We start from the raw sequence: 18,955 nt of genomic DNA, 5'->3' as shown, positions 1-18,955 counted from the left end.
ACAGTAACCCTATTGTGCTAACAAATGCTAGGTCTTATTCATTCTAACTAATTTTTTCTGTACCCATTAACCATCCCTGCCTCACCCCCCCACAGACACTACCCTTCCTAGTCTCTGGTAACCAGCCTTCTACTCTCTATCTCCATTAGTTCCATTGTTTTGATTTCTAGATCCCACAGATAAATGAGAACATGTGAAATTTGTCTTTCCATGCCTGGGTTATTTCACTTAACATAACGACCTTCAGTTCCACCATGTTGCAAATGACAGAATCTCATTCATTTTTACGGTTGAATAGTTCTCCATTACATATATGTACTACATTTCCTTTATCCATTCATCTGCTGATGGACACTTAGGTTGCTTTCAAATCCTGGCTATTGTGAACAGTGCTGCAACAAACATGGGAGTGCAGATATCTCTTTGATATACTGATTTCCTTTCTTTTGGATATATACCCAGCAGTAAGATTGCTGGACCATATGGCAGATCTATTTTTAGATTTTTGAGTAACTGCAAACTGTTCTTCACAGTGGTTGTACTAATTTACAGTCCCACCAACAGCGTACAAGGGTTCCCTTTTCTCCATATCCTTGCCAGCATTATTACCTGTCTTTTGGATAAAAGCCATTTTAACTGGGGTGAGATGACAGCTCATCATAGTTTTGATTGATATTTGCCTGATGATCAATGATGTTGAGCACCTTTTCATATACCTGTTTGCCATTTGTATGTCTTCTTTAGAGAAAAGTCTGTTCAAATTTTTTGCCCATTTTTTTAATTGGAGTATTAGACTTTTTTCCTACAGTTTCTTATATATTCTGGTTATTAATATCTTATCAGATGAGTCATTTGCAAATATTTTCTTCCATTCTATGGGTTTGTCTCTTCACTTTGTTGATTATTCCCTTTTCTATGCAGAAGCTTTTTAACTTGATGTGATCCCATGTGTCCATTATTTTCTTTGGATGCCTGTGCTTGTAGGGTATTACTCAAGAAATTTCTGCCTAGACCAATGTCATTGAGAGTTTCTTTTAGTTTTCTCTTAGGAGTTTCATTTTTATTTGATTTTTGCACGTGATGGGACATAGTATTCCAGTTTGATTCTTCTTCATATGGATATCCAGTTTTCCCAGCACCATTTATTGAAGAGACTGCCTTTTCCACAGTGTATGTTCTTGGCACTTATGTCAAAAATGTGTTCACTGTAGGTATGTGGTTTTGTTTCTGGTTCTATATTCTGTTCCATTGGTCTATGTGTTTGGTTTTATGTCAGTACCATGTTGTTTTGGTTACTATATTTCTGTAGTATAATTTGAAGTCAGGTAATGTGATTCCTCCGGTTTTGTTCTCTTTGCTTAGGATAGCTTTGCCTATTCTGGATCTTTTGTGATTCTATATAAATTTTAGGATTGTATTTTCTATTTCTGTGAAGAATCTCATGGGTATTTTGATAGGGGTCACACTGAATTTGTAGGTTGCTTAGGGTAGTATGGACATTTTAACAATATTGATTCTTAGAACCCATAAACATGTAATGTCTTTCCATGTTGCTGTGTCCTCTTCAATTTCATCAGTGTTTTATAGTTTTCATTGTAGAGATATTTCATTTATTTGCTGAAGTTACTTCCTATCTAATTTTATTTATGGCTATTGTAAGTTGGATTACTTTCTAATTTCTTTTTCATATTATTCACTGTTGGTATACAGAAATGCTACTGATTTTTGTATGTTGATGTTGTACCTTGAAACCTTGCTGAATTTATCAGTTCTCATCATTTTTTTGGTGGATACTTTAGGTTTTTCCAAATATATCATCTGCAAACAAGGATAATTTGACTTTTTCCTTTCCAATTATATGCCATTTATTTCCTTCTCTTGTCTGATTGCTTGGACTTCCACTACTACATTGAATAATAGTGGTGACAATGGGCATCCTTTTCATGTTTCAGATCTTAGAGGAAAGGATTTTAAGTTTTCCCTATTCAGTATGACACGGTGGCATGACATATATAGTGTTTATTGTGTTGAGGTATGTTCCTTCCATACCAAATTTTTTGAAAGTTTTTATCATAAAGGGATGTTGAATTGTATTAAATTTTTCTCAGCATTAATTGAAATGAACATATGGTTTTTGTTCTTCATTCTTTTGATGTAATGTATCACACTGATTAACTTGCATATGTTGAATCATCCTTGCATCCCTGGAATAATTCCCACTTGGTCATGATGAATTATCTTTTTAATATACTGTTGAATTCCACTGGCTGGTATTTTTGTTGATTTTTGAATCAACATCAGAGATATTGGCCTGCGGTTTTATTTTTAGATGTGTCTTTGGTTTGGGTGTCAGGGTAATATGGGCCTTGTAGATGAGTTTGGAAAAGAGTCCCACTTCCTGTATTTTTTGGAATTGTTTGAGTAGCACTGGTGTTAGTTCTTTAAATGCTTGGTATGATTAAGCAGTGAAGCCATCAGGTCCTGTTATTTTCTTTACTGGGAGACTTCATATTGCAGCTTCAATCTTGTTTATTGTTATTGGTCTATTCATATTTTGGATTTCTTCATGGTTTAATTCTGGTAGCTTGTATCTGTCTAGGAATTTATCCATTTCCCCTAGATTTTCCAATTTATTGGCATGTAGTTGGTCGTAGTAGCCACTGATGATCCTTTGAAATTCTGCAATCCCAGTTGTAATGTTTCCTTTTCCATCTGATTTTACTTATTTGGGTCTTTTCCTTTTTTGTGCTTTAATCTGCCTAAGGACTTGTTGATTTTGTTTATCAAAAAGAATAACATTTTTTGTTTCCTTGACTTTTGTATTGCTTTCTTCATTTCAAATTCATTTATTTCTATTCTGTTCCTTTTTATTTATTTTTTTTTATACTAATCTTGGGTTAGGTTTGCTCTTGCTTTGCTAGCTTTTTAAGATGAATCATTAGGTAATTTATTTGAAGTTTTTCTTTTTTGAAGAAAAAGGCACTTATGTAAGTGCCTATAAATTCCCCTCTTAGTACTGCTTTCACTGTATCCCATAGATTATGGTATGTTGTGTTTCCACTATCATTTGTTCCAAGAAATTTTTCAGTTTTCTTCTTAATTTCTTCACTGATCCACTAGTCATTCAGGAGCATACTGTTAAATTTCTACATGTTCGTATGGTTTCCAAAATTCCTCTTCTTGTTGATTTATAGTTTTATTCCATCATGGTCAGAGAAGATGTTTGATATTATTTCAATTTTTGAATGTTTTAAAACTTGTTCTGTAACCTAACATATAGTCTATCATTGAGAATGGAAATATCTATCAAGTCCATTTGTTCTATGGTGCAGATTAAGTCTGATGTTTGTTGATTTTCTGTCTGGAATACCTGTCCAATACTGAAAATGGGATGTTGAAGTCTCCAGCTATTACTGTATTGCGATCTCCCTCTCTCTTTAGCTCTAATAATATTTGCTTTATATATCTGGGTGCTCCAGTGTTGGGTGCATATATATTTACAATTGTTATATCCTCTTGCTGAATTGACTGCTTTATCATTACATAATGACATTCTTATGACGGTAAATCCTGCCAAGATCAGGTTCTTCCCTTCAAGGCAGTGGGGTCCCTTTTAGCCCAGAAAGTGTCTAGAAATGTTATGTGGGAGCTCAGGCCTGGAATGGGGGCCTCAGGACCCAGGCATGCTGCAGAAAAGGCACAAACCAGTGCCTACTTCTGAGGCCCCTGGGGAAAGGGCAACACACAGGCACAGGCAAAGATACTTTGCAAGTGAAGGAAAAGTAAAAGAAAAACTCTCTACCCCTGATAGATGGAGAGGTGTATTAGTCCATTTTCACACTGCGCATAGACATACTTGAGACTGGGAAGAAAAAGAGGTTTAATGGACTTACAGTTCCACATGGCACGGGAGGCCTCACAATCATGGAGGAAGGCAAGGAGGAGCAAACACATCTTACATGGATGGCAGCAGGAAAAAAAAAAGTGAGCTTGTGCAGGTAAATTCCCCTTTTTAAAACCATCAAATCTCATGAGACTTATTTGCTATCACAAGAACAGCACGAGAAAGACCTGCTCCCATGATTCAATTACCTCTCACTGGGTCCCTCCCACAACACATGGGAATTCAAGATGAGATTTGGGTGGGCCAACCATATTGCACACCTGGCCCCTCTCAAATCTCATGTTTTACATTGCAAAACACAATAATGCCTTCCAAACAGTCCCCCAAAATCTTAACTCTTTTCAGCATTAACTCAAAAGTCCACAGTCCAAAGTCTTATCTCAGACAAGGCAAGTCCCTTCCACCTATGAGCCTGTAAAATCAAAAGCAAGTTAGTTACTTCCCAGATACAATGGGGCTATGGGCATTGGGTAAATACAGCCATTCCAAATGGGAGAAATTGGCCCAAACAAAGGGACTATAAGCCCCATGCAAGTGCAAAATTAAGCAGGGTAGTCAAATCTTAAAGCTCCAAAATGATCTCCTTTGACTCCATGTCTCACATCCAGGTCACGCTAATACAAGAGGTAGGCTCCTGTGGTCTTGGGAAGCTCCACCCCTGTGGCTTTAGAAGGTACACCCTCCCTCCTGGGTGCTTTCATGGGCTGGTGTTTAGTGTCTGTGGCTTTTCCAGGTGCACAGTGCAAGCTGTCAGTGGATCTATCTTTCTGGGGTATGACGGATAGTGGCCCTCTTCTCACAGCTCCACTAGGCAATGCTCCAGTAGGGACTCTGTGTGGGGGCTCCCACCCCATATTTCCCTTCCACACTGCCTTAGCAGAGGTTCTCCATGAGAGCCCCACCCCTGCCACAAACTTTTGCCTGGGCATCCAGGCGTTTCCATACATCTTCTAAAATCTAGGCAGAGGCCACATACCTCAATTATTGACTTCCATGCACCTGCAGGCTCAACACCACATGGAAGCTGCCAAGGCTTTGGGCTTCGATCCTCTGAAGCAACAGCCTGAGCTGTACCTTGGCCCCTTTTAGTCATGGCTGGAGTAGCTGGGATGCAAGGCACAAAGTCCCTAGAATGCACACAGCAGAGGGACCCTAGGCCCAGCCCATAGAACTATTTTTTCCTCCTAAGCCTCTGGGCTTGTGATGGCAGGGGTTGTTGCAAAGGTCTCTGACATGCCCTGTAGACATTTTCCCCATTGTCCTGGAGATTAACATTCAGCTCCTCATTACTTATGCAAATTTCTGCAGCTGGCTTGAATTTCTCCCCAGAAAATGGGATTTTCTTCTCTATCACATCATCAAGCTGCAAATTTTCCAAACTTTTATGCTCTGTTTCCCTTTTGAAACTGAATGCCTTTAACAGCACCCAAGTCACCTCTTGAATGCTTTGATGCTTAGCAATTTCTTCCACCAGATGATAACCTAAATAATCTCTCTCAAGTGCAAAGTTCCACAAATCTCTAGGACAGGGGCAAAATATCACCAGTCTCTTTGCTAAAACATAACAAGAGTCACCTTTGCTCCAGTTCCCAACAAGTTCCTCATCTCCATCTGAGATCATCTCAGCCTGGATTTCTTTGTCCATATCATTATCAGCACTTTGGGCAAAGCCATTCAACAAGTCTCTAGGGAGGTCCAAACTTTCCCACATTTTCCTGTCTGCTTCTGAGCCCTCCAAACTGTTCCAACCTCTGCCTGTTACCCAGTTCTAAAGTCACTTTCACATTTTCTGGTATCTTTTCAGCAATGCCCACTATACTGGTACCAATTTACTGTATTAATCCATTTTCACACTGCTGATAAAGACATACCTGAGACTGGGAAGAAAAAGAGGTTTAATGGACTTACAGTTCCACTTGGCTGGGGAGGCCTCACTATCATGGTGCAAGACGAAAAGAGCAAGCCACATCTTACATGGATGGTGGCAGGCAAAAAAAAAGGAGAGCTTGTGCAGGGAAACTCCCCTTTCTAAAACCATCAGATCTTGTGAGACTTACTGTTCCCTATCAGGAGAACAGCATGGGAAAGACCTGCCCCCATGATTCAATTACCTCCCACCAGGTCCCTCCCTCAACACGTGGGAATTCAAGATGAGATGTGGGTGGGGACACAGCCAAACCAATCAACAGGTAACCATCTTAGGCCTAATATTCCATCACAGCAAGTAGAGGTATCCTACTCCTGAGGTAGCAGTATGAAACTCCTACAAAGACCAACTACAGATAGAAGGCAGAGTTTGGCCATAACACAGAGGATGGACAAAGAGACAGGAAAAGTCCTCATTCCTAAGGCTCAGGTACATAAGACCTCCCTAGTGAATATGGACTAAAAAGAGAGAAACTCTCTGCCATCTCCCTGAGATGGCAGACTGTTTGGCATCATCCTTACTGAGTACTAAGTGAAAAGGAGGAGAGAATTTAAGTAAAGTGAATGGAAAATAAATAAATGATTGAGTTGATACTTTGTTGTGAAAGCACAAGAACCTCACTTGAATTCTCCTTTAGAAAATGATTCCATTTTCAATTAGAAGTATAGAGAAAGGCTGTGTGTAGAAGAGATAAATTGTTTTGAAAAAGGATCAATGAATCTCTTCAAATAATTTGCAAAAAGAATAATGAATAAGATCTTAGAACATTCATTTTAACCCTGTATTTTTAAAAAAAAGTTGTACAGAATATCCTGAGTGGGCTATCAAAACAAGTTAGCTCTAAAGCATGTCAAGTTGAATGAGTTTATCTAAAAAATAATACTATATTTGTTTTAGAACCGTAGATAAAAATCCAATATTATGTCTTTATAATCAGCTAACAGATACAGTTACTTCATTGGAGCAATGCTAGTATGATAATAATATCATATTCAATATAGGAAATTCTTCATAGCAATGTGACCTTGTCAAGCTATATAACCTCTGTAAATATCAAATTTAGCACCTCCAAAATGGACATATAATGAGCTTCAAAGCGTATTCAATTAAATATTTTAGTAAAGTGGCTTACATAGTGTCTTGCACATAGAAAATACTAAATTACTCAATAAATGTTTCTGTACTCATAATCATCATCATTATCATTTCATAATACTGCTATTCAGTATAGTAAAACAGACACACACAATTCTTCTAAGCGCTAAATTTATCTTCCTACAATAAGGAGTGTGCCAGTAAGTAAATATCTTCTAATCAACCAAAAATATTAGGATATGTGAATATTAGTAACACTGTGTATCTTTTAAAAAATGAATTTAAAATTTTGTGAACGTCTATTCTGAGTATACTAAATTGTCTTAATTTCAGTCATTTGAATTATATAAATGAGCTTATTTTTATCTTATGTGAAATGTAAACCCACAACATGTTAAAAATACTTTAAGAAATAATGCTGCAAAATTTCTTAAGCAGAACCATAAATGTGCAGCATTGCATCAATTCACTTTTTAAATATACATTAGAAGCCTATTTGTGCTCGTCCCAGGAAACAAAGCATAGGAATTGACTGAAGTATTAGACCTTAAAGTTTTTCTGACCATTAAATTGGTTTTCAGGGACTTGCTTTCTGTTTGCACAATGAAGTCTATTCAGTAAACAATTTAAATTCATTTCATGGTGGTGCTTCTCCTATTATGACCTTCCTGTTGCCCATCTGCTTAATAAATGGAAAATAAAAGTTGTACTAAAGAATAAAGTTTAAAATATTCATATAAGCAGCTTATATTTTAAACTATATAATGTTTCCTCATCACATTAGTAGAGCATCTTTGTGTTAAAAAAAAAAACCACAGCAAACAGACATTGTTTCAAGTACAATGCTGTTAAGAGTACTCAGTGGAACATTCTATTTAAATGTGTACATCATAAAGAAAACAATTTGCACATGCTTTGTCTTAATAAAATGGTACAATGATTATTTAACTTCTCCATTTCAGGAAACCAGCATATCAAAGTCTAAAATTCAATTATGCAATATTAAGCTACAGATATTCTTATCGAACTATAAAATTATTGCCCCAAAACTCCATTTTAAATATGATATGAATATTATTTAATAGTATGCTCAAAAATATTTTGAAGTGAATATCCATGGTAAAATAATTTTATTAACTGAATAGGTTTAAGTATTTTTGAATGATTATTTAATAATGAGTTTATTGGATTATTTTATTATAATTTGGCAAAGTAAAGCATATAAACATTTTCTTGTTTACCTGCATCGAAGTAGGCTATCTTTGTCATATATTTTTCTCACATGAAAAAAATGAATCAAAGTAATTTCTGATAATAGTAGTTACATAATTAGCAAATATTCCATTATCTTCAATTAGTTATAAATGAATTTATTTAACGCACTAAATTTTATATTGGAATAACAGTTGGACGGCCAAAATGGAATTCAACCAGATTAGAGAAAAACTTTCATTATATCCTAACCAAAAAAGAAAGGGGTATATTCATGTCCAGAAAAAAATACCTTCTTAATTTAACACGCAATTACCTAAACACTAAAGCATGAAATTTTATAAGCCTCATTATTATCTTTATTTTCACAGTGTTTGTTTCTGAAAGGCATAAAACTAAATGGGTCTTCACAAAAGCTGGGCACTCTTTGACCTTTTATAGAAGTAAATTTTGAAAGTGAAATAAAGGCCCCTTAGTAAACCACCTTAATTTTCCCTCAATATTAATTGCCATGTAATTATGGTTTTCTTTATGCCTATATTCTCTGGCAGATTGTAAAATAAAGTATTTCATTATTTTTTAAATGGTAGTTTTTCATCTTCCTGTTAGTAATCCCAATCAGTATTATTTTCTTCAGGGCTCTCAATAAAGCCTTTCTGGTCTGCATTATATTTCCTTACTGTAAAAGCCTGGCAAAGGAAGACAATACTCAAAATACGGCAAGACTGGTTACATTCCCAAGAAAATAATGCCTACCCCAAATAAATGCCATGAAAGGGGCAAAAATCACCAATTAACTGCTCTAAAAATCATTAAAAGCTTAACTAAAGAGCCAAAAGTTTAATAGCACACAATCACTTAAGCTCCTACTATGTACCAGGCACAGAGATAGGCCCCGGGGGTATAGTGAACACAAAACATAGTCTCTATTATATGGAACTGAAAATGCAACAACAAAATATAAACATTAGATAATTCAATATGAAGGGCATAAATTTCAAGCTCCTTCATAAAGTATTAAATTAAATATAACTTAAATGGAGAGATATGCTATGTAAATAGGACTAAAACTTGTGACAGCATCAATCCTTCCCCCCTCAAAAAATAGATATGCACACACACACACACACACACATTTTTCCAAAATCAAGTTATATTTTCAACTTAAACCCCATCCTATGTCACACCTACATCACCCGTGTCTGTGGAAATTGGCAAACTTATTCTAAAGGGTCAACTGATTTTCAATAAAAGTGCCAAAGAAATTAAATGAGACTTAAAGATAATTTTCTCAAGAAATGGTGCCACAACAATTATGTATTCCTATAGTAAAGAAAATTAACTTCTAGCTTCTACCTCACACAATGCACAAAACTTAAGAACAGATCCTATGTTGAAGTAAAAATCTATATTTTAAGGGTTTTAGAAGAAAACACAGAATATCTCTGTGACCTATAGTAGAAAATGATATATTCAACAAAATGTCAAAATAAATACCATAAAAAAGATAAGACATGCTTCATTAAAATTTATAGTGTCTGCTCAACAAAGACACCATTCATAAATTAAAGACACAAGCCACAGACTGGGAGAAAATATTCACAATATTCTAACAAAGCACTTATATCCAGAATATACAAAAAACTCTTACAATTCAATTATAAGACCAGCAAGCAAAAAACATAAACATATAGAAAGCAGGATAAATGCTTTGTAGAATGCTTTTTAGAATGGTCAAAAAGCAAAAAAAAATTATGTTTAATATCATTTGTATACAGAAAATGCATATCAAAAATACAAGATGCCACAACACAACAGTTAAAATGGCTACAATTGAAAAGACTAACAACATTCAATGTTAGTAGCTGTTTGGAGCAACTGGAATTCTCATGTATTTCTACTGAGAAAGCAAAATGGACCAACTTGAATGTGGAAATATGTACGAGCAGTTCATACAGAGTTAAACATCCATCTATCCCCTTGATCCAGAAATTCCACTAAGTTTTTATAAGAAATGAAAACATATTCCCACCAAATATTTGTACCTCAATGTTCACAGCAGTTTTATCTTTAATAACCAACTGTTGGAAATAACTAAATGGAAAAAGGATAAAAAAGTTGTAGTATACATTATACAACAGAATACTACTTAGCAATAAAGAGGAACAAATTACTGATACAGGCAAAAATAATACATTGTACAGACTTTATGCTGAGTATAAGATGCCAAACACAATAATATACTGTGATTCCATTTATGAAATTCTCAAACAAAACTAATCTAAAGTGAAACAATTCTTAAGAGTGATTGCTGGGACAGAGAATGGCTGAGAAGAGACATGAGGAAAACTTCTGGATAGATATAAATGTTCTACCTTGAGATCAATGTGGAGGTTTAAGAGTTTATCCGTTTGTCAAAATTATATAGCTAAGACATATATTTCAATGTATATAAAGCATAACAAAAAATAACTGTAAAAATTATATATTATAACTTGAGGTGCAGTAGGGAATGGGTAAGAGTAGAAGTGAAATAAGAATGACAAAAGTAGAGTGTTGATTATCCTATAGGTCTATGAGGTTCATTAGTCTATACTGTTTACTTTCTTTGAGTATATGGTAAGAAGGTAACATGAGATCTACCCTCTTAACAAATTTTTAAGTGTACAATACACTATTGTTGGTTGTAGTACAATGATATATAACAAATCTGTAGCACTGATTTTTGTTTACCTAAAACTTTATGCCCTTTGATTAGTAATGCCCTATCTTCCTCTCCTGTCGTCCCCTGGAAACCACCATTCTACTCTTTGATTCTATGAATTTTACCATATTAAATACCTCATATATGGGGAATCATGCAGTAATCATCCCTCTGTGACTGTCTTATTTCACTTACCATAGTGTCCTCAAGGTTCATGCATGTCCTCACATATTACAGAATTTCCCTCTTTTTAAAGGATGAGTAGTATTGCATTGCATGAATGTACCATTTTTTTTTACCCATTCATCTGTCAATGAACATTTAGGTTGTTTCTATAATTTGGCTGTTGTGAATAATGCTGTAATGAACACAGGAGTGATAATATCTGCCTGAGATCCTGGTTTCAATTCAATTCACTTCAAATAAATACCCAGGAGTGGGATTTCTTGATCACATGGTAGTTTGAATTTTAATTTTTTGAGGAACCTTTATTCGGTTTTCAGTGGTGGCTGCACCATTTGCATTCCCACCAGTAATGTGCAAGGGTTCCAATTCTTCCACATTTACATCAACACTTGTTATTGTTTGTATTTTTCTATTTTTTTTTTTTTTTTGAGACAGAGTCTTGCTCTGTCGCCTATGCTGGAGTGCAGTGGCGTGATCTCGGCTCACTGCAAGCTCCGCCTCCTGGGTTCACACCATTCTCCTGCCTCAGCCTCCCGAGTAGCTGGGACTACAGGCGCCCACCACCATGCCCGGCTAATTTTTTGTATTTTTTAGAAGAGACGGGGTTTCACCATGTTAGCCAGGATGGTCTTGATCTCCTGACCTTGTGATCTGCCCACCTCGGCCTCCCACAGTGCTGGGATTACAGGCGTAAGCCACCGCGCCAGACATATTGTTTGTGTTTTTCTAATAATAGCCATCCTGAAAAGTATGAGGTGATTTCTCATTTACTTTTGATTTGGATTTCCTTGACAATTAGTAACATTGAGCATTTTTCCATGCAGAAGCCTGTTCACATGCTTCTGCTCAAACTATTAGCTTCACATGCCACTGGGGGGAAAAAGCAAGTTTCTAGCAAAGGCCTCTACCACTAACCCACTGGTTAGAGCCACTATAGCCTCCTTGTTAATCCTCTAACAAGCCAACCTGTCTTCACCACATCCTCTTTATACTTCCTTTTTCCTCTGCCTGGAATTCCATTTTCCCAAGTTTATACTTGGCTTTTTCCCTCAGTCTCTTCAGGTTTCTGATGTGCTCCCCTGCTCCCTGCCCCACCCCTTACCAATCCTACATAAAACAGCACCCCGTCTGTCTCCTTTACCCATTTTATTTTTCTTCATAGCACTTACCACTACCTAATATATGTTGTATTTGTCAATATTCACATGTAGTCAATAGTTATCCTAATGTACTTAAAGAGTGTCAACTGTTTGGAGTTAAGAAAAGGAAAAGAAGCCTGTCACTAAGGTAGAAGGAGGGGCAGAACAGTATGATGTCACAGATGCTAAGGGAAGATAGGAATAAAAACCAGGATATACAAATGGAAAAAAAAGACTGCTAAATTTGGGTGTCAAACAGTTCTCTTGTGTCCAAGGCCAATTGAGAAAAAGTGAAGTGAAAGTCAGACTGCAAGATGTTAAAGTTCAAGTACACTGGTGCTTTCAGGAATCAATCATCCAAACGAGTTTTTTTTTTTTTTGCATTGTCTACACTATGGAAAGAAGACATAAAATGCTAGTGAAAACAGGCAAGAAGATCAAGCAAAAAGGTTTTAATTAATAAAACTCATAATAGTTATTTATAAATTTCAGACCAAAGTAAATCTTTTGGCATGACAACTACCAAATAAAACAAGGTTTATGAATGAATATAGTGTCTAAACTGTGAAAGATACAATTCTAAGTGATGTTTTATAATCTTTTTTTTTTACATTTTTTATTATTTATTTATTTATTTATTTTTATTATACTTTAAGTTTTAGGGTACATGTGCACAAAGTGCAAGTTAGTTACATATGTATACATGTGCCATGTTGGTGTCAACCACCAAATCTCTGCAACTGTGGTCACCTGCTTTAAATGCAACTTTAGACTTTTGCATTTAAAATAACAATTGGTCTACATTTCAATAGAAAACGTATGCTCTCCTTTTCTGAGAAAAACATTGTTCTTCAATATCCAGTATGGGAAATATTTTTACTTCCAATGTAACTATAAATTTTTAATAAGATCATTTTCTCCACAAAAACATCTATACAGAAATGTTCTCAACAGTTATTTTCCCAACTTTATATTTTGGAAGACAGATAATCTATATTTATAGCAGGTACAGAGAAAACCTATAGTCTAAAATTGACACTCAACAGAGAAAATGACAATTCCCTGCTTTAATTATGGCAATTCAAATGATATTTTAGTGGGAAATATTTTCTCCTTTCATTTCTTTCTTCATGCTTCATCGTTGCTGAATTTAAAAAATATTAATGATGTGATTAATAAAAACTTAGAGATGACAGCGTTTAGAGTTATTGATAATAGCTGACATTTCAAAGCACTCTGTGATTTACAAAGCTCTTTAACATAGCTTGTCTCATTTAATTATCACATTATTCCATAGAAATTAATAACATTATGCAAAACAATTCCCAGGTTAATAAGAAAACTGGGAGTAATTCAATAAACTGAGTTAATAAGTAACAGAATATTAGAAGCCAGGTATTTGAACTTTAAGATCAGTACTCTTTCCATGGCAACTTCCCCCCAGATAAATATTAATTTTATAGCTGCATTATTTATTTGATTTTCCTAGATACATCACTAAATGCTATTAGTATAATCAAGAACAATACATATCTGCAACCTGACTTTTTTGTGTATTAAAAATTATTATTAGAAAAGTATTTTATATCTATTTTATTTGCCTTAAGAAATATCCTATTCTATTTTATTTTGCCTGTTTTATTTTGCCTTAAGAAATATCCTAATCCTAAAAATACAAACATTAGCTCAAGTTCAATATAGGGAATCTCATGTTTATTACTAATTGCTATTTGAAAATTATCCTCAGAATTCAAATTGAAAAACCTAGATGATTAAACACTACCATTTGGGGCAGGCTGGTAGCATGACAGACGTAGTTCGGAAAACTTTTTTCAAAACTTAATTGCAGCACTATTCACAATAGCCAAGAATGTGGAATCAACCTAAGTATCCATCAACAGAAGAATAAATAAATCAAATGTGGCACATATACACAACGGAATGTTATTAAGCCATTTTTAAAAAAAGAATGAAATCCTATAATTTGCAGGAACATAGATGAAACTAGAGATGATTATGTTAAGTGAAATAAGCCAGGTACAGAAAGACAAATATTGCGTGTCCTTACTCATGTGGAAGCTAAAATAGTTGATCTCATGGAGGTAGCAGGGAGAATGATAATTACCAGAGGCTGGGAAGTATGCGGGGAACGCTGGGTGGAAAGGGGAGATGAAGAGAAATTGGTTAATGGATACAAACAGTTAGATAGAAGGGTTAAGTTCTAGTGTTCAATATCACAGTAGCGTGACTACAGTTAACAATAATTAACTGTATTATAGTTAACATCTATTTCAAAATAGTTAGATTTGAAATGTTCCCAACACACAAAAAAAATCATAAATGTTTGAGGTGATGGATATCCTAAATACTCTGATTTGATTACTACACATTGTATGTATATAATCAAAATAACACATGTACAATTATCATATGTACAACTGTATTTGATACATATGTATCAAAATATCACATGTACAATTATCATATATAAATGTATGTACAATTATTATGTATCAATAAAAAACTACTGACAAAACAAAACAAAACTTCATTCTCCATTTTCTAAGAATGTATCAGTAGAACCAGGCTATAAGGAAGCACTTTACTAAAATGTGCTGTGAAAGCACACCATGCTTAATATCCACTCAACAAAATAAAGATTAAGCATCTACTAAGGATCAAGCAGCTTCCTTTCAAATCTTCCATGTCAACTAGAGTAAAGCAAACACAAATTTTCCTTGTCTAATTTTTTAGATTTTAAGTTCTATTGAATGAGATAGATTTGAGAAATAGCCATAAACTGTTAAAATTAAAACTATAATCTGATATGTTAGTAAGACAAGATGTTTTATTTGAGTGATACATTTTAATCCTGGTTTCTTTTAACATTAAGTTAATAATCTGCATGAGTAATATGTTATTTCATATTATTGCTATTAAACATAATATTCAACAAACAACCAGTACTTAACAATGACTATTCAATGTCACTGGAGCTAAACTTATGGCATAAAGAGGCTGCTTTGATCTATTTAAAAGAAAATTAGCAAACTCAAGCAATAATTCAAAGGAGATCAGGAACTGAAACACTGTGCCAGGCAGCACTGTGAGAAATATGCTGTATCAAATTCCCAGTGAATCCATTAGATGAATATACAAAATCATAGTGAGCAACAGGGCAAATAGTACAAAACACTTTTGAGAAATGGAATGAAGAACAGAGAGAACACTAGTTCTAGTAATATATTCTTCTGAATCATCATACACTTCTAACGTAAAATATAAAATTCTAAATGGTACATTACATCCATCGACAATACAAAATTTATATACCTTGTAAAAACATTTCTACAAGTACAGATAATACTTGAATAAATGATATCATACAAATTATTTACTGCCATCTTTTACAAGAGCTTATTTTAAATATTTTCTCTACTTCTCAATGAAAAGGCATGTTTCTTTAAACTTATCAAAAATCTTAACAATATTATGTTCCTATATGGTAGTTCCATTAATCTAATTTTGGTTTTAATATGATTCTTTAAGTGAGAAAGGCCCTCTTTAACTATATTTAATAAAAATGAATTAATAAATAAAACACGAACTCTGCTTCACATCTGAGCATTGATTTTTCCATATAACATTGCCTCAGATAAGCAGATTCACCCCAAGTTAATGCATTCACATATTCCTTGTGAGAATAACACTGGCTGTTTATCTAAAATTGTTCACCAGGAATTGCATGTCTTCCATTAATAGTAGAAAGAAAGAAAGGTGTGGAGAGATCTGGCTTCTCTTCTATGAATAAATTTATGCCAGGAAATTACAAAACAAAGGTTTCCTTTCAGTAATTTTCTTTTAAGTTAGAATAAAATTTATTTTCATAAAATATATTAATAATGTACTCTTGAATGAAAAAGGAACTTACAAAATATGGTATTAGTGCAGTTTATATTTAAAAGTTACTCATAAATATGCATTAATATATATGCATTGAGGAAAGTCAAGGCTGCTATTCAACAAAATGGTAAGTGGTTGGCCCTGGGTGGTGAAATTATGGATAGTTTATATTTTCTTTTTAAAAATTTTTTATTTTTATAGACTAAGGGGTAAAAGTGCAGTTGTTTTACATGGATATATTGCATAGTGATGAAGTCTGGGTTTCTGGTGTACCAATCACCCAAGAAGTGGACATTTTACCCATACTTGCTTTCCTCCAACTCTCCCACCTTTTAAAGTCTCCAGTATCTATTATTCCATTCTATATGTCCATATGTACTTATTGCTTAGCTCCTACTTATAAGTGAGAATATGTGGTTTTTGACTTTCTGTTTCTGAGTCATTTCACAAAGGGTGGTGGCCTCGAGTTCCATCCATGTTGCTGCAAAAGGCCTGATTTCATTCATTTTTATGGCTGAATAGTATTCCATTGTATATAAATGTCACATTTTTTATCCCATCATCTGCTGATGGACACTTAGGTTGATTCCATGACTTTGTTATCATCAATAGCACTGCAATAAACGTAAGAGCGTGGGTGGAATTTTTATACAACTGAGTAGATACCCAGTAATGGAACTGCTGGACTTAAGTCAAAACCACAATGAGATATCATCTTACACCAGTCAGAACAGCTATTATTAAAAAGTCAAAAATAACAGATGTTGGTGAGAACGTGCAGAAAAGAGAACACTCATACATGGCTGGTGGGAATGTAAATTAGTTCAACCTGTATGGAAAACAGTAGAGAGAATTAACTTTTTTTTTAATAAACTTTATTTTTAGAGCAGTTTTAAGTTCATAGCAAAATTGATTAGAAGGTACAGAGATGTCCCATACACCTCCTACTCCCACACATGCACAGCCTTCCCCATTATCAATAGCCCCCAACAGAGAGGTACATTTGTTAACAACTGACGAACCTGCATATCATTATCACCCAAAGTCCACAGTTTATATTATTCCTTCTGGAGAATTTTAAAATACAGAAATTCCTCTACCAGGAATAAACTAGCACTTTCCTCTCGGCTTTCTATAAATTTAATTATTATTTCAGAAATTAGCCTATCTTTACAGGAGAAAATGTTATAAACCATGAAAAGACTATCAAATACACAAGGAAGTGAATGTTATGTAACAAATGTACCATCTCCTAAACAACTCCCTGCATTCCCTTCTTGTTGGTAAGTTATAATTGTGATAGTTCTGATCATCTGTTTAATTAATTTGCTAGTGAAGCCTCTCACATTCTTTACAACTAGAAAAATTCAGTTTTCCAAAATTAAGCCTCTGGTATATTACATATATCAGCTTCACCCAACTCTTTTATTTAGTTCAAAAGAAAAAGAAGAAAATGTCATTTAAAAAATAACATACTCAGCTGCTTGTTTGTAGTGCTTCAAATCTTTCTTTAAATTTTTGTTCTCATTTTCCAAAAGCATAATCTGGGTGTAGACATCTGGAACATTCCCAATAGTTCTAAGTTCAGTCACTCCTTTCTGTATTAACTCATACCTAGGATAAAATCAAACAAAAGTGTTTATATCATTTCTTTCTGCCAAATTGGCTCAATTTATGTACAATTCAAAAAGTTGTCTCAGGGAGTGTTATAGTAATTAGTTGCAGTATTACATTTATAAGTTAAAATGTCCAACAGTCATAATATATTTTAGAATAAAATATGACTTCTAGGTAACAATACCATCATGGTGTATAAAATATAATAAGTGAACATCTCCTATGTTCCAGGCACTGGTCTAGACAATATTAAAATTGACAAAAATGTCTACGTCCCTATTTCACGGAGTTTCCATTCTAGTGGGGAGGGTGATAAGTTCTATGAAGTTAAATAAGCTGTCTGAAAGCTATAGGAAGAATGAGGTGGAAACACTGATGGGAGTGCTTGTGCTATTTTACATAGGGTGGGCATGAATGACAAACATGACTGACAAAGTGATATCTGAACAGAGATCTAAAGGAAATGAGGGACTGTGTTATGTGGATAGCTGGGAGAGAAGCAGCTGGGGCAGATGGAAAAGTAAATGCAACGGCCCTGAACCAAGGAAGTGTTTGGCAACTACAAGAAAGAACAAACAGCCAGGGTACCTGGAGTGTCTGGAACTGAAGCCAACTAAGTGACCAAGGAGAGAATGGTGAAAGATGAGTCAGGAAAACAGCAGGGAGCCACAGTGAGGAAAGCAATTTTACCCTGAATCAGAAGTAAACCATAGGAAGGTTTTGAGACAAGTGACACTGACCAGATTTATGTTTTAAAGGGATTAGTCTAGCAAGTATAGAATCAGAGAGACCAGTTAGCAGGCTATTGCAGTAGTCAAAGAGAGAGCACGGTGGCTTGAAGGAAGTTGGTAGCAGTGGAGATTATGAGAAGTACCTTCTAGAAATGCTGTCAAGGTGGGGCCAGCAGGACTCTCTGATGGATCAACTGTCAGGTGTTGGTAAATGAGAGAAGGCAAGTGCAACTCCAGGGTTTTTGGCTTAGCAACAGATGGCCATTTATTTACTAAGTGGGGACAAATGCAGGAGGAGCAGAGTGGCTGGAGTAATTAAGGGATTGTTTCCATTCGTGTTAAATGTAATATGCCTAGCAGACATTTAAGTGAAGATAAACGTTGAGTATACATGTTCAGAGTTCAGGAAAAAAGTCAGGGTTGGCAATTTAAATTTGGTAATCAACATTATAGATACTATTTAAAGTCATGAGACTGAAAGAGACTAGCTAGGCAGTGGGAAATGAAAGTAAAGAAAGAAAGAAATGAAGAGGTCCT

The 18,955-nt window shown here is 34.8% G+C and overlaps 1 protein-coding gene across 7 annotated transcripts in view; it reads right to left on the bottom strand.

The window, feature by feature from the left end:
- SPAG16 (sperm associated antigen 16) overlaps positions 1-18,955 on the bottom strand; it is a 1,164,663-nt gene that overhangs the window by 1,110,111 nt on the left and 35,597 nt on the right. For all 7 annotated transcript variants that reach the window (XR_008677798.1, XM_019022690.4, XM_055380495.1 and 4 more), the window contains one exon: positions 17,547-17,684. Coding sequence is in view for 6 of the 7 variants with exons in the window: in XM_019022690.4 (XP_018878235.2) it covers positions 17,547-17,684 (138 nt within the window). In the remaining variant the exon portion in view is untranslated. The remainder of the gene's footprint in view (positions 1-17,546; positions 17,685-18,955) is intronic.

This window comes from Gorilla gorilla, chromosome 11 (assembly GCF_029281585.2).
Source record: "Gorilla gorilla gorilla isolate KB3781 chromosome 11, NHGRI_mGorGor1-v2.1_pri, whole genome shotgun sequence".
NCBI lineage: Eukaryota > Metazoa > Chordata > Mammalia > Primates > Hominidae > Gorilla > Gorilla gorilla.
The sequence above is the reverse complement of the archived record's forward strand: the minus strand, read 5'-3'. Positions and strand labels throughout refer to the sequence as shown.